The sequence below is a fragment of the Lissotriton helveticus genome, chromosome 11, assembly GCF_964261635.1.
Source record: "Lissotriton helveticus chromosome 11, aLisHel1.1, whole genome shotgun sequence".
Lineage (NCBI taxonomy): Eukaryota > Metazoa > Chordata > Amphibia > Caudata > Salamandridae > Lissotriton > Lissotriton helveticus.
In genome coordinates, this window is record NC_136072.1 from 540,918,293 (window position 1) to 540,933,089 (window position 14,797).

The window sequence follows — 14,797 nt, forward strand, 5'->3', positions numbered from 1 at the left end:
TTTTTGAACAGCCTAGGTGCCATCTTGAGCTGTTCTTACCATCTATTTCCTTCATACTTAGGGCCATATGTATCAAGCAAATTAGCATTCATTTCGGCCTTTGCGAATGCTAATTTGCTAAATGATATGTATGAAACATTTTGGCAGCAAAATAAGGAATCGCAAAATTTGCTATTCCTTGTTTTGCGATTGCATTTAAGGAATCGCAAATTGTGCGATTCCTTAAATGCAATGTATCAAAGAAAAATGATTTCAAAAATGCCCATAAGGATTCGCAAATTACCACCAACTTCTAGTTGGTGGTAAATTGCAAATTCTTTTAAAAAAGCAATTTATTTAAAATCCAAAGGTGCCATATGACGCTCATACATGCCCTTTGGGCATGTATGTGCGCCATATGCCCACACATGTCATTTTCAGTGGTGCAGCAGGGTGTTCTTGTGACACCCCTGCACCCTTGAAAATATTCCTAAATTGCGATTAGCAAATTGCTAATCGCAAATTTCAGCTTCATTCCTATGGGCCTCCTGGCCCATAGAAATGAATGGGAAATTTGCGATTAGCAATTTGCTAATCGCAATTTAGGAATGTTAAGGAATCACTAAAAAGAAGCGATTTCCTACATACATACCATTTTGCAATTTCTAAATAGCGATTCCTTAAAAATCGCTATTTAGAAATCGCAAATGGTGATGATGATACATATGGCCCTTATACATTTAACTTGCAACTTGAAAAGCAACCAAAAATATGTTTAAACAATGACGCTGTAGTAGACAGAGAATAGTTCTGTCACAAGCAGGTGATGTTTTAGGGCATTATTCTCATATAGCAAAATGAAGCTGATTCCATGTAACAAAAGTACTATGGATAGTTAAAAATCATTTACAAGGTTCCATAGGGCCAAGATGTTTCATCCCAAGTGTAGACAATTTTTTAGTAGTCACTTATAGAAAGGGAGTGTTACTTGATGAAAATGTGAATCTCCACAGTTTCTGATATAGGCCAATCCTTTTATGAAAACAGTAACTTAAGGTCTGGGTTTTAGGGATGAGAAGTGAGAAATTCTTTTGTACAGCACATTGCAGTGAAGGTGTTTTCTCATTCTATTTGGCGAAATTATATTGAAATATTTTGGTATTTGGGGATTTAGTATAACAACAGCATAGGTGAGAATCAAGTATTCTTTTCTCCTCTCACCTCCCCTGAACTGAACCCTGGATATAGAGATGATGTTCTTTCTCTTATAATCCCTTTTAGACATCAGAAATTATTCATGTTAAAAAATAAGGTCGTATTTCACAGACCCGTCTTGAATCTCCAGTGTTTATCAAGAATATATTGTATACTGTTTCCTACTATGGGAGGCTATGCCACTGATGTCCGACTTTCACAGCTCATGGAATCCTTTGCTCTAAAATTATTGTGACAACTGAAGTTCTTGACTCAACTCATTACTTTTTTTTCTTGATTCCTAGTTAATTGTCTACAGTCTAGTTGAGTGAGCACCATCAACCACAGTTGAAATTTGAATTTTACTCAATTCAGGATGTCCAACAATGTGAGTTTTGATTTCATGCCTGTAAGTGTAAATGAGGTATTATGCTTAATTGTCATTATCAGGGTTTGAGTTTCTGAAATAGAGATGAGTAATGCTATTTGAGTGAAAATTCACGTTAAGTCCTGATTCTAAAAGAAGCTGCAGCTAACAAAGGTAAAACATAAGACATGCAATGTTTTAAAACAGGAGAGGAAACAATATAGTGTCACCTACTAAAAACACAGGGTGCGAGAACAGTTTTTGTAGTGACCTTTGAACTATGTTTTTGTTTGATGACTGAGAAATGATCGGACCTAAATATATGGGAGCAGATTTACAATCCCCATGTGCCGCGGTGCATCTAGTTGCATGAGGCACTTGTGGCGTAGCCTGCTGAGTGATATTTACAAGCACAGGTAAAGTCATTCTGTGTGACTTAACCTGTGCTCGTAAGTATCGCCCCAGTTCATGCAACACTTTGCGTGTTAGGGGCGGGACATGGGTGTTGATATGGGTGTTCCCAAGCAACACCCATGTCCACTGATGCATTTCCAGATTTACAAGAAATCGTAAATCTGGAAATGTGTCAGAATGTCAGAAGGTGCCCCTTCCTGCACAAGAACAATCTCCCCATGACGCAGGCATCCTTGCACCACTGTGCAAGGATGCCTGCGCCGGCGCATGGCAGCTGTTTGTGTGCCAGCGCAGGGGGAAGAAGAGAAATGCAACATACTGTTTTAAATATGTTGCATCCCTGTGCTTTGAAACGAACGCAGTACAGCACAGCAAAATGACTTGCTTCATCGCGCTGCGTTAATTTCTTTTAGATCTGCCCCGCGGTTTCTTCCCAACTTACAATGTTAGTTTAAAACTTCGGGAGGATAAGTAGTGAGCAAATTATAGTGCCTACTTTAAAGTTTTCACTTTCATGAAAAGAGTTGTCATTTGAGATGTTCTCAATTTTGTTGACAATCAATTTAGTTTCTTCAAAAAAAAAGTAGGGTGTGATATCTTTCCCATAGTTGTACAAACATCATGTTTAGAGCTCGCTCCACTACAGGCCTTCAATGTGAATTGAAAGAGTTACACTTGGTGAAACAATTTACTTCCCCTTCAAGGCAGGAGTGAGATATAGGGCATCTCACCGAGGAGGCTCATAGAACGTGAAACAACACCGAATCAACCCCAGCCCACAAAACTACTTCTGACCCACCCACCAGCCAACAAACCAACCCGACCCACCCCCTCCAGCCGGCAAAACAAAATCTGACTCACCCCCAGCCTATAAAACTACCCCAACCCCACCAGCCTACTAAACTACAACAAAACAACCCCCAGCCCAAAACTACACCCAGCACAAATAAACTCATCGCTTCCTGCAAGGTCTTCTTGCTTTTGTCCGTAGCAGGCAGCAGTTAGTATGCATATTGTCTTAACCACACATATGCGTGCTTAGGGCATATGTGTGGTTAAGGTATGTGCTGTAGATCTAGCGGAGTAGGAACACTCATGGTTTAGACCACAGTGTTCCGACTGTTCCCCGACCATGGCATTTGAATATAGCGGATTCCCTTCAGTAGTTAGCTACTACATTTCAACTAGAAAATGGCTGAGCGGCACAGGGTGTAACATTATATATCAATATGATGAAATGGTGAAATCTGGTTTTAAAGAGAAAGACCAAATGATTCTTTCTGTTTCTCTTGTAGTTCCGCATGCGAGCCCGCCTGAGGGCAGTAATCTGCTGCTGCAGACCAGTCCCTGAGGGAGGTAAGTGGTCGAAAGCAAAACCCCTCATTACCTCATGCCACTAGACATAAATGTACTCTGAGTGGCAGATTTACAAGCCCCTTGACACACCGGTTCATCATTTTTTGTGTTGTACCGGTGGCGCATGGTAACGCTCCATATTTACAAGGACAGGAAAAGCCACCCTGTGTGACTTTGCTTGTCCTTGTAAATATGACCCCTTTACAAGCAGCACTTTGCATGAAAGGGACTTTCCATGGTTGTTGCTATGGGTGTTCACACACAGCACCCATGGAACCAGACACATTTTCAGATTCACAAGGAATCATAAATCTGGAAATGAGTGTGAATTCTACGCCTCCCCAGCGGAGGCGTAGGGAGGCACAACAAGTAGAAATGTATTAATTTCTCCTCGTTTTCTTTTCCTCTTTCTATGTGTGCTGCATTTTGCAGCGCACATAGCAAGAGGAAATCACCTCTAATGATTGTTTATGTACAGGAAAGGTTCCCTTCCGGCACATCAACAATCATTGAAACAATGCAGTTTTTCAACTTCTATGGGTGCTAATGCAGCACACATAGAAGTTGAAAAATGGCATTTCAGATTGTTTTTGTGCAGGAAGGGAACCCCTCCTGAACAAAAACAATCTCCCCATGACGCACGGCTCACGGCAACAGTTTGTACGCCAGCGCAGAGGGAAGCACTGAGATGCGACATATTGTTGTAAATATGTTGCATCCCTGTGCTTTGAAAGTGACTCAATGTGGCTTGCATTAGGCACTGAGGGGCATATTATTATTAAGGACCGGTGTTAAAATTATCGCCATTTTATCGGCAGGAAACTGCTGATAAAACGGCGATAATGGACTTGATAATACGCCCTTGTTAATTCCCATAGAAGCTCATGTTAATACCAGAACATAAGCTTCTATGGGAATTAACAAGGGCGTATTATCAAGCCCATTATCGCCGTTTTATCTGCAGTTTCCTGCCGATAAAACTGCGATAATTTTAACACTGGTCCTTGATAATATGCCCCTGGGTCACTTTCTTGTAAATCTGCCCCTGCGTTTTCCCCTTTGTGTGAGTTCTTTGATTGTTTATAGTTTTAATGAAATGAAGGAATGCATTTCTGTAAAAAGTACATTTTCAGCACAGAACACACTGTCCTTGAATCTATTATGTAATAATATAGTACGTGAAATGCAGGTGAATCAACCCCTCAATATTCAAGTACATGCGGATATGGAGGCAGCAGTCACTCAATGTTACAATGTATGGCGCCGGCATTGATCATTTAGTATTTCATTTCTGAGGGTGTTGGGCCATCAGTCATTGTGGTGGGAGGTACTGGCTGTGTTTCAAATCCTGGCACCACCTCGGCAGAATGGTCATTCAACAACCAAACACAGCACAGACAAATTATTGGAGCCTTATGGCATGTGTGTGGTAAGCTTGGAGGCCACTGGATCACCAGGCAAGATGGTCAAAGACGTTTTAAGGCATAGGCAAATTAAGCAATTGCCCAGGGCCCCCACCTTCCAAGAGGCCCCACGGGAAAGTGAACTTTCTCACTATTTGATCTTTGACTATTCTGTTTCTCTATTAAAACTCTCTACCTCATGCCACTACTGACTCTTTTGAGTCATTTTAAGGACTTTTGGAATCCCTGTCAGGACATATGTAATCTGTTATTGTGTGCTCCTGTTATAGTGTGACATATGATTTAGTATTGTTTGGCATCAAGCAGGATTGAAATAGTAGGAAATGGTTAATACATTTCAAATTTGTACTGTACAGATGCCCTCAAATGATGTCTTACCCAGGGCCCCCCAAATCCTTATGAGGACAATAAAGATGATCAAGTGTAGTGTGGGCTGTGAACATGTGCAGCCAAATGCTGCTGTTGGCCGCAGAGCTACGTTAGACGGCAGGTGTCTTTGGAAGTACCTGGCTCACAGAGACCGAGGGACAGTGTATGCTGATGGCAAAATGAGAAGCCTGGGCTCCCAGCAATCCTCGCTCACAAATGGAATCTTTGTTCAGTACGGACACATTTTTACAGAACTCCTAGGCTGTGGATAGGAGGTACCTAACCCCAGAAATATAAAGCAAAATGAACAGTTGTAGGCTGGGCCACCAAAAATGCTGACATTTTAGAACTTTCATAGATGTGGCAAATAGCTTCAGAAGTTATTGTCCAAAACAGTGACCTGGAGAAAATACATTCCAATGGGGAGCATAGGAGCAGTTACACAACTTGTAAGCCTCACTAACAAAATGCAGTGATTTGCTACATGGGCAAATTAGAAGAGCCTGCCATAGCAGTGCCATCTAAATCTATATATATTAATCTCTTATATTTGATACAAAAGTCACAAACAGCTGCACCATTCCTGGGTAAAAAAAACCTTATCATAAATTCACACGTATAGTCACATAACATGAACAATTGTTCAGCTGTATCTGAAGTCTAACATAGACGAGTTGAATTGACCATGCATGGTCCCCCATCACCCATCCTGACTCAAATATTCACATTTTGCAAACAGAGAAAGGCAGGCAACAACTATACAATTGGGGGAATAGGGAGACCCAAGTTGGAGGGCCTTTTTCACCAGGAGCATTACAGGACTGGCAGTGAAACGTGTAGCTACCGAGTTTCAGGACATTTTTGTATCCATCTTTAAACTGATTAGCTTTCAAGCAAACATGGCTTTTAAACTCTAGTAGATTGATAAGTTATGTTATGTTATGTTAGTTTATACTATGTTATTATATTGTATTTAATGTTATAATTTCAATCGGCAGCAACTTGGGGCATGAAGGGAGGACCATCTGAGGAGCCACTTTCTTCAGTTTGTGCAGACATATGGGACTCTGTAATCGAAATTGACATTCAATCTAGAGATACTTGTGCCCTCAAACTAACCCTAATTTCTGACCAAAGGCTCTTTGTGATTAGCAAATGCCATTGGTGTCCTTTTGGATAGGTTAGAGAGCTCCTGGATATGCTGTCTTGTATGCCGGGGGCTTTAACACAGCATAACCTTTGAGGAGTCTCATTATAAAAATGGAGAGTAACAGCTCTAGAATTTATTATGAGAGGCACTTTTATTACGTCTGCATAGTTATGGAAGCTTTGTTGGGAGTGCTAATTCTCTTTACATTTCCCTCCGTAGGCTTCCTCACGTGCAAGGTGTAGTTCAAGCAGTTAGATTTACATAGAAGTAGGATACAGGAAATAACCAAACCTGAGCAAGACAGTCAGCCTTTCTCCCACAGAATGCTGCAAAATAAAATTAAGCACTCTATCACATAAATTCAACACATTCAAGATGAATCTATGATCAGTTATCATGGGTGTCTCAACTGCACTTAGGAAACGCCACACAATTCCAACAGAACACATAAGATGGAACATGTTTCACAAACTCAACACAGACAAAATATGTAATTTAACTGGCCAGCATGTGAGTTACAGTAGCCCTACTGATTACGAAACTCACAGAGTTCCACAACATATTAAATAGAACACCACCCACATATTCAGCATGCCACACACTGCAGGCATGCAGTATCATGGCTATCACAGTAGCTCCTCCAACAGAAAACATTAGCATACATTGAACACAGATTCAGATACACTATACAACCTAAAGCACCAACATTACAAGCACTACACACACAGCACATACACAGAAGCACATGCACACCTATACTTAGCTATTTGGAGAATGTATGCGCTGTTGGTGAACACATACAGCCTTAACCCTTAACCACTTGGCTGCTAAGGTACATCCCCCTCTTCCCATTGACTTTCCATTGAAATCAATGGAAACTCCATGACGAGTTACCCTTGTCATTAGCACTGAAGGGGTTAACTATCCAGTTCACCCAAATTATGACCAGCCCACAATACCAATAACACATCTTTACTCCATAAAGCAGAGGCTGGTCTGCTTTGTTAACACTTGCATCACGTGGAAAGCCACCAGATTGCGGACAGCACCATAGGACAAAGCCAAAGGCAAAATGTACACTATGCAAATGCTCGAAATATAGTTTAACATGCAGATAAACTAAGCTGTCGCTGATACATTTGAATAAATATAAAATATGAGACAACCTATAGAGCAATGATGCAAAATACCAAACATTTAGCTTTGTATCTCAATTTAGGTTTTGAGTTTAGAAAAGGTTGATATATGAAATGTATGATGGGAAGCTTTTAAGTAGATCCTTGGAGTTGATCATCAACATTTATTAGAAGTGAGCAAATAATTCCACCATTATTTTGCTATATCATTTGGTCCCCTTTCCACATATATGTTTTCACCTTTTAGGCCTCGCCCCATTTTTTTGGTACCTACTGGTTCTGGGTCAGGTTAAGCGGATATATTTTGTCAAGTGACCTGGTGTTCACTTCTTAGACAGGACCTACTGTCCCCCCACCTGACCTAATCGTTGCTTTCTTCTTAATGAAATACTTGTCATTTGACAACCTGGATATACAGGGCCCTCGGGGAGCCACACCTACCTGCACGTTGTCTAATGCTGCTTTATCTCACTGCTCTTGTTTTCAGAATCTGTTACCCCTTACACTACTTAACTTCTGTTCTGACAATTTCGACTTGACGCTGCAGTTTAAGCAAGTGCTGTTTCTGAAGGCCCAGATAAAGGGTGTTTCCATAGTCCAGTCTGGCCAATGCCAAAGTTGTTACCAATGTTTTTACTGCAGGTGGGGGAATATAAGGTTTCACCTTCTGAATTAGTTTTAGAGTTAAATGTACCTGAGAGGCAACCTTGGTGTGATGTTGGAAGGTGAGACTGTCATCGAAGATGAAGCCTAGATTTTTAGCTTTTCACCCTAGGGTGGGAAGTATTCCCATAGCTGGGGGCCACCATTTCTGAGACCAAATGGTGGAGTCTGAGCTCAGCAGAAGCACCTCTGTTTTACTTCCATTAAGCTTTAGGCACTTTGCCCGCATCGAGTGATCCATGCAGGTCATACACTGATTAAAGCTGGCCGCCGTTTCTTCCAGATTGCCTGAGGTGGATACTACAATCTGGGTATCATCGGCGTAGGACACTAGCGAGAAGCCAAACTGCCTGATGACGTCAGCTAGGGGGGTGACATACTGATTGAACAGCGTAGGGCTTAAAGATGAGCCCTGCGGTACCCCACAAGGCAGTGAAAAAATGTTTTGAACAAGAATCATCAATCTGAACCTACTGTAGCCTATTGTTAAGGTAGGATTTGATTAAGCTTAGTGCTAAGCTTGACACTCCCAACTTCTGAAGCCTTAGAATGAGGCTGTCATGGTTCACGGTGTCAAAGGCCGCTGAAAGATCCAAAAGGATCAAGGCGGCCTTTGCACCGGAAACCAGCATAGAGCGAAACTCCTCTGCTGCCATGACCAAGGCCGTCTCCGTACCATGCCCTTGCCGGAAGCCGTATTGTGAAGAGTCCAGCAGGTTTTCTGAGGAAACAAAGGCCGTAAGTTGGAGATTTATGATTTTTTCTAAAACTTTATCTGGGAACGGAATCCTTGCTATGGGTCGATAATTATTGTGATCGCTGGTGTCTAGGTTTTTTCAGCAGGGGGAGGATGGAGACCTTCTTCCAAGCCTCTGGGAAAATGCTGGACATAAGGATCTCGTTGAAAATTATACAGAGTTGCTCGCTGATCTCATCAGCTGCCTGTTGGAATATTTTAGGGGGGCAGGGGTCGGATGGAGCCCCTGCTTTCACCAATCTGACTATCTGCGAAACCTGTTCTACATTTGGGGGGATAAAAGCATTCAAGCCATGGCCACGATGTCGCGTAGGTGAAGAGGGTTGATTCACTTGAGGCTAATTGCCTTTTCCACTGAAGAAATCATAGATAGAAAGCACCTTGTCCTTAAAAGAATCTGCGAGTTGATTGCAGAAAGTAACATTGCTATTCAGTGCTAGTGGGGTGGGAAGTGTCACTAATTCCTTTAAAGTTGAGAAAAGTAATTTACTTGAGTTGCCTGCCTGCTCAATTTTTCAGAGAAATGGCTGCTTTTTTTCTCCAGAATCATCTTTTTATATTCGGTCAGTGACTGTGTATAAACGTTTTTTTGGCTTCCGTATAAGTTTTTGTCCAGCGCCTTTCAGCTTGTCTGCATAGTTGCTTCTGGATGCGCAGTGAGTCACAGACCAAGGTTCTGATTTCTTCAACCGTTTGCTAGTAAATGTTTTTTCTGGAGCTAGAATATTTACTGCGGTTGCTATTCAATTAGTAAAAATATTGGTGGATGTATTTACTTCGGGCATTAGTGTCGGTTTAGAGGCAGCTAATGTTAATTGCAGCTGCTGTGGGCTGATTTCCTTCCAATTTCTCCCTTTAAAAGTCCTAAGAGCAGAATGAGGACGAGTAAGATGATGGGACGAGGTAAGTACCAACCGAATGGCCTTATGATCAGAACATTGGATTGGCAACCTCTCCTGCACTTTCAATTGAGGATTAGATATGAATATTCCATCTAGGGTGTGTCCATCCTCATGGGTAGGATGCTTGATCAGTTGTTCCATCAAGACACAGGCCATCAGCTCTAGAAGCGAGATTGTATATTGGTCATTTATATTTTCTAAATGGTAGTTTAAGTCAACTAAGATAGAAATTTCCTGTAAGTCAACACTAGACTCTGTAATGCTCCTCTGGCTCCTCAGGATCGATGTGATGCTATAAGGGTTCCGCTTCCGGATCGTTCCGAACTAAGTAGAAATAGTGAATCATTCTGGAAGGTGGTGAAAGCACCCTTCCTGTTGGATACAAAGGACCAGCCAATCATAGAAGTAGCTATTGAGGGACAAACCTGGGTAAACCATTTCGCAAAGATTTTTGGTAAACTCCCAGAAGCAGCTTCTATAGAAAGAAATAATAGTCTAAACCAGGATAACCCATTTCCAATTCCACTGGTAGTTGAACTACACGAGGTGATAATCGCAGTGAATGCAAGTAAGAGCGGAAAAGCCCCTTGACCGGACGGGGTACCAGTTGACTTCTTCAAATTTAAATTAGATCTCTGGGCCCCTATCATAAAAAGGGTGTCCGATATCACAATGAAGTGTGGACTACTCACATCCTGGACCCAATCAATTCTGGTACCCATTTTTAAGAAGGGAAATAGAGAGGAGGTATTCTGTTACCGACCGATCTCACTCCTGGACTCACTGGGGAAAGTGCTAGGCAGAGTGGTTCTCCAGCACTTACAGGAGTGGGCGGCGAATACCGGGACCCTCTCGGATATCCAGTATGGCTTCCGAGAGGGCCTCGGAACAACGGAACAGGCCCTGAACTTGGCCCTGTTGATGGGAAAGTACGTGTTGGCAAAGCGCGAGAAGTTATACATAGTATATGTCGACCTTTCCGCGGCTTTCGACTGCGTCTCCCATGCAAAGCTATGGTCGGTCTTGATCAACATGGGAATGGATATGGTTCTTGTGACCTTCCTTAGAGAACTGTACTCCAGCGCCTCCTCCAGGGTGCGTTTCGGAGTACGGGGTGAACTGACAGAACCCTTTTCTGTAGAGCGCGGCGTCAGGCAGGGATGCATCCTGGCCCCCTTCCTTTTCTCCCTCTACACCAATGGTCTTGAGGTAGAGATGTTGAGGGGGGGCTTGGACCTGCCCCGTGTGAAAGATCGCCTGGTGCCCGCGCTCTTGTACGCAGATGATGCGGTGATCTTAGCACGTACCCCACGAGAGTTACAAAAATCTCTGAACAGTTACGCTAAATTCATGAGTGATCTAGATCTTCATATAAATATAAAGAAGACATATGTCATGGTAGCAGGCCAAACAAAGAAACATGGAAAAAGCATCTTCCTTGATAATGAAAAATTAGAATCAACCCCCCAATACCCTTATTTAGGGATTATGATAGATGAGAAGCTCAACTGGAGAGCGGCCATAGAAGCGCGCAAACATCAACTTTTGCGCTCTATCGCGGCTCTCATGAAATTTGCCCAGAAACTGGGGAAAAAGCCTCAGGTTGAACTACTCCATATCTATAAAGCCAAATGCCATTCCATTGCACTTTATGGGGCGGGCCTGTGGGGCCACAAAAATACAAAAGCCCTGCAGGTAGCGGAGAATACCTTCATGAGATTCTTACTGGCTGTCCCAAAAAGAGTATCCACCTTTGCCTGTCATGCAGAGTTGGGATTGCCACATATTGAGGACCTGGCTAAAATTGAACCTGTACTTCTATGGCGCCGCATATGGGTGTCAACAAAAAACACCCTCACTAAAGAGATTGTGGCGGACTGTATGAGTCTAGATTGCGTCGAAAAAATAGACTGGCTAAGATACGTAAAAAATCTTCTTACTGACTTAGGGATGGCTGAGTATTACTTCAACCCAGAAACAATTGCTGAAATTTCAAAAAAAGAGCGAAAGGCAAAGGCGCTGAGCCATATTGAAGAGTTACGCATCACTGTCAAGATCAAGAAGCCATCTGTACAACACTCTCTAGCGGTCATGACTACCCTGGAAATGGAACCATATTTAACTTACATTGATTCACATTTTGAGCGTTTTTTACTAGCAAGATTTAGGTTGAACATTTTCCACAGGGTCGTAGCCTTTCCTAATAGAAATAGTTGGGAAGAAAGCCTAATGGCTTGTCCGTGCGATGAATTATCTGAACAGTCAACGATTCACACCGTACTGTTCTGCAAATACTATTCCGCACATCGCAAGCATTGGCTAACTCCCCTGTTGAGAACTTTAGGACTCACAAAGTGTCGCCCTGCCATGTTGTGGCTGCAATTTTTAAGCTCTGAATATACATGTAAAATTGTCAGCACTTTTTTAAAATGTATTTTTAAACACAGACTAAACATTCAAAACAATAATTTTTTATTATCTTGATTATGTAATAACGATACTATTCTTAAATGAATTGAACATGTACCAGTTCTGTTAAAATGCATGTCAAATAATCAAATGAAATGTACAAATGCTTTTATGGTTCTTCATGTAAAACTGAAACCGAATAAAGATTTTACTACTACTCCTCTGCCTCCTCAGGATCGATGTGATGCTATAAGGGTTCCGCTTCCGGATCGTTCCGAACTCAATCTGAATTACACTGAGTTTAAGTCGGATCAGGCAGGGGACAAAGGACGGGAAGGGACAGCAGGGACAAAGTATCTGTAAAACACAAGCAGACAGATTAGCACACACCTCTAACCCTTCACTTCTACTCTCAATATGATCTCACTAAAATCAAGGGTACCTTATATGCAGATCCTCTGCCAAATGAAACAGCAACAAACACAGACCACTCCAGTGGACCAAATCATAACCTGTTCAATGTTTCCCTCTGATTAACTCATCAGTTATTGTACAGTTTTTCCCTCCATGTCCATCTTGTAAATACAAGTTCAGAATTAAATTTCAATTGAAGTCACAACCCAGTGTACTTAGATCCGCGGTGTAACCGCTTTACTTAAGAAACTATTGTCAGCGCTCCTCTTCTGTGAGAAGCACGTGCAAATCCAAAACTTAAAAGAACTCGTAGCCCTAATCCTTAAGCGCTCCTCCTCTCCTGGGGATCAACACGCTTCCACTAAGGTAATGTTCGATATTGTTTGAAACATAAATGTTTTGCTGTAACCTCTGACCCTCCGTTAGATTCACGAAGCTGTCAATAAGGTTCCGCTCACAGCACGGTACAAGGTCAAGTCTCGAGAGAAAGAGCTCCGCTCTTCTCTCCCTACCTGCGGCCGCAGTTCTTCCAACCAAGTCTCTCTGGAATACCGCGGATCCTCGCTCCCCAGAACTCTGTGGAAAACACTACGGTCAGCTTCTCCAGTTCGACGTCTTCCCTCCGGATCGCCGAGAAACACTGTGACACCAAAATTACGCGCGCGCAAGCCTGCGCGCATCTCTCCTAAATCACCTCCTATTCCCCTAAGCCTTGTGGGACTTGTAGTCCATTGTTCGATTTACCATCTAGGTAGGCGCTTCAGCTGTATCCTGACAGTAGGCCCCCCTTTCCAGCGCCTTTAAAGCCCGGCTTTCCTGGACACCTTTTGTAAAAGGATCTAACCGCTCTGGGGGCATGCACATCACTGCATGGTTCCCACGAATCCTCTTCTTCCGTGTATCCTTTCCATGATACCAGAAACCACAGCTTACCCCTGCGATACTGCGAGTCCCTTATCTTTTGTACTTCGTATTCCAAACCCCTCGAGGTGAGAACCGGGGGCAAAGATCTTCTTCTCGCAGGACCCGCAGGTTTCAGCAACCCACAATGGAAGACAGGGTGAATCCTCAGGCTACCCGGCAGGCGCAGCTTGTAAGCTACAGGGTTCACTTTCCTCACCACCTCGTACGGTCCAATGTACCTAGGATGAAAAACGCTCCTGAGTTTGAACTTGATGTTCTTGGTTGACAGCCAAACTCGATCGCCAACCTTGTATTCTGGTCCATCAACTCTTCGGCGATCTGCACAATTCTTGTATACATCCTTCGCTTTCTGCAGATTCACAGCTACTTTCTTATGCAGCAACAACAGTTTCTTTATGCGTTCCTGTACTGTGGGTTGATTTCTCACTACCTCCGGCAGCTTTACGGGAAGCTATGCACCGCATTGTTGTAAGAGAGCTCGGCCAACCACAGCATTGAGACCCATGACTCTCGAGCCTCCTCCGAGTAACACCTTAAGTATTTCTTCAGAGACTGATTGAGCCTTTCTGTCTGTCCGTCTGTTTGGGGATGGAATGATGTGGATGTTGCCGCCTCAATCTGCAAAGCCTTGCACCAGGTTTTCCAAAAACTGGCCACGAATTGAGGTCCCCAGTCTGAAACTATCACCTCTAGCAGCCCGTGTATATGAACGACCTCTTTCAACAACAGCTGTGCCGTCTGTCCCGCGGAGGGTAGGTTCCTACACGGTACGAAGTGACCCATTTTAGTCAGGCTGTCCACTACCACTAACACCGCCGAATCACCCCCTTCTACCAGTAGTCCTGTGATAAAGTCAAGACTGATGGTGTGCCACGGGTATGGCGGCGTGGGCAGAGGGATGAGCTTACCTCTAGCTCTTGTGTGGTCTGATTTAGCTCTAGCGCACACTTCGCACTCCATCACCCATTTCTTGACTGCGACAGTCAGGGACTCCCACCAGAACTGTCTTTGCATCAGGTCTGTGGTCTTCTTGATTCCCGGATGAGCCGCTAAGGGAGAGTGGTGACACCATCTGAACGCCTTCTTCTGTAACACCAGAGTGGGTAGATACAACTTGTTCTTGAAGAACGGCAGACCTGCTCTGATTTTCCTTCCATCAGCCTCTTTTGCCCATTTTTCCCAATGTTCCTTAGAGCGGCTTTTCTGTACCTCTGTGAGGAATTCCTCGACTCTCACAACACAGATCACTCGGTCCTTAGGGATTATGGGTCTAGGCGCATGTTTGTTCGGGTCTTCGGTGCTTTCCTGACGAGACAGTGCATCCGCCTTGCGGTTGTTT

At 43.2% G+C, this 14,797-nt stretch overlaps 1 protein-coding gene across 2 annotated transcripts in view; it reads left to right on the top strand.

The window, feature by feature from the left end:
* The window catches only part of LOC144790650 (uncharacterized), a 161,267-nt gene that overhangs the window by 104,864 nt on the left and 41,606 nt on the right, over positions 1 to 14,797 (top strand). For both annotated transcript variants that reach the window (XM_078665379.1, XM_078665378.1), the window contains exons 2-3: positions 1,479 to 1,561; positions 3,250 to 3,310. In XM_078665379.1, coding sequence (XP_078521505.1) covers positions 1,550 to 1,561; positions 3,250 to 3,310 — 73 coding nt within the window. In that variant the 5' untranslated portion in view covers positions 1,479 to 1,549. The remainder of the gene's footprint in view (positions 1 to 1,478; positions 1,562 to 3,249; positions 3,311 to 14,797) is intronic.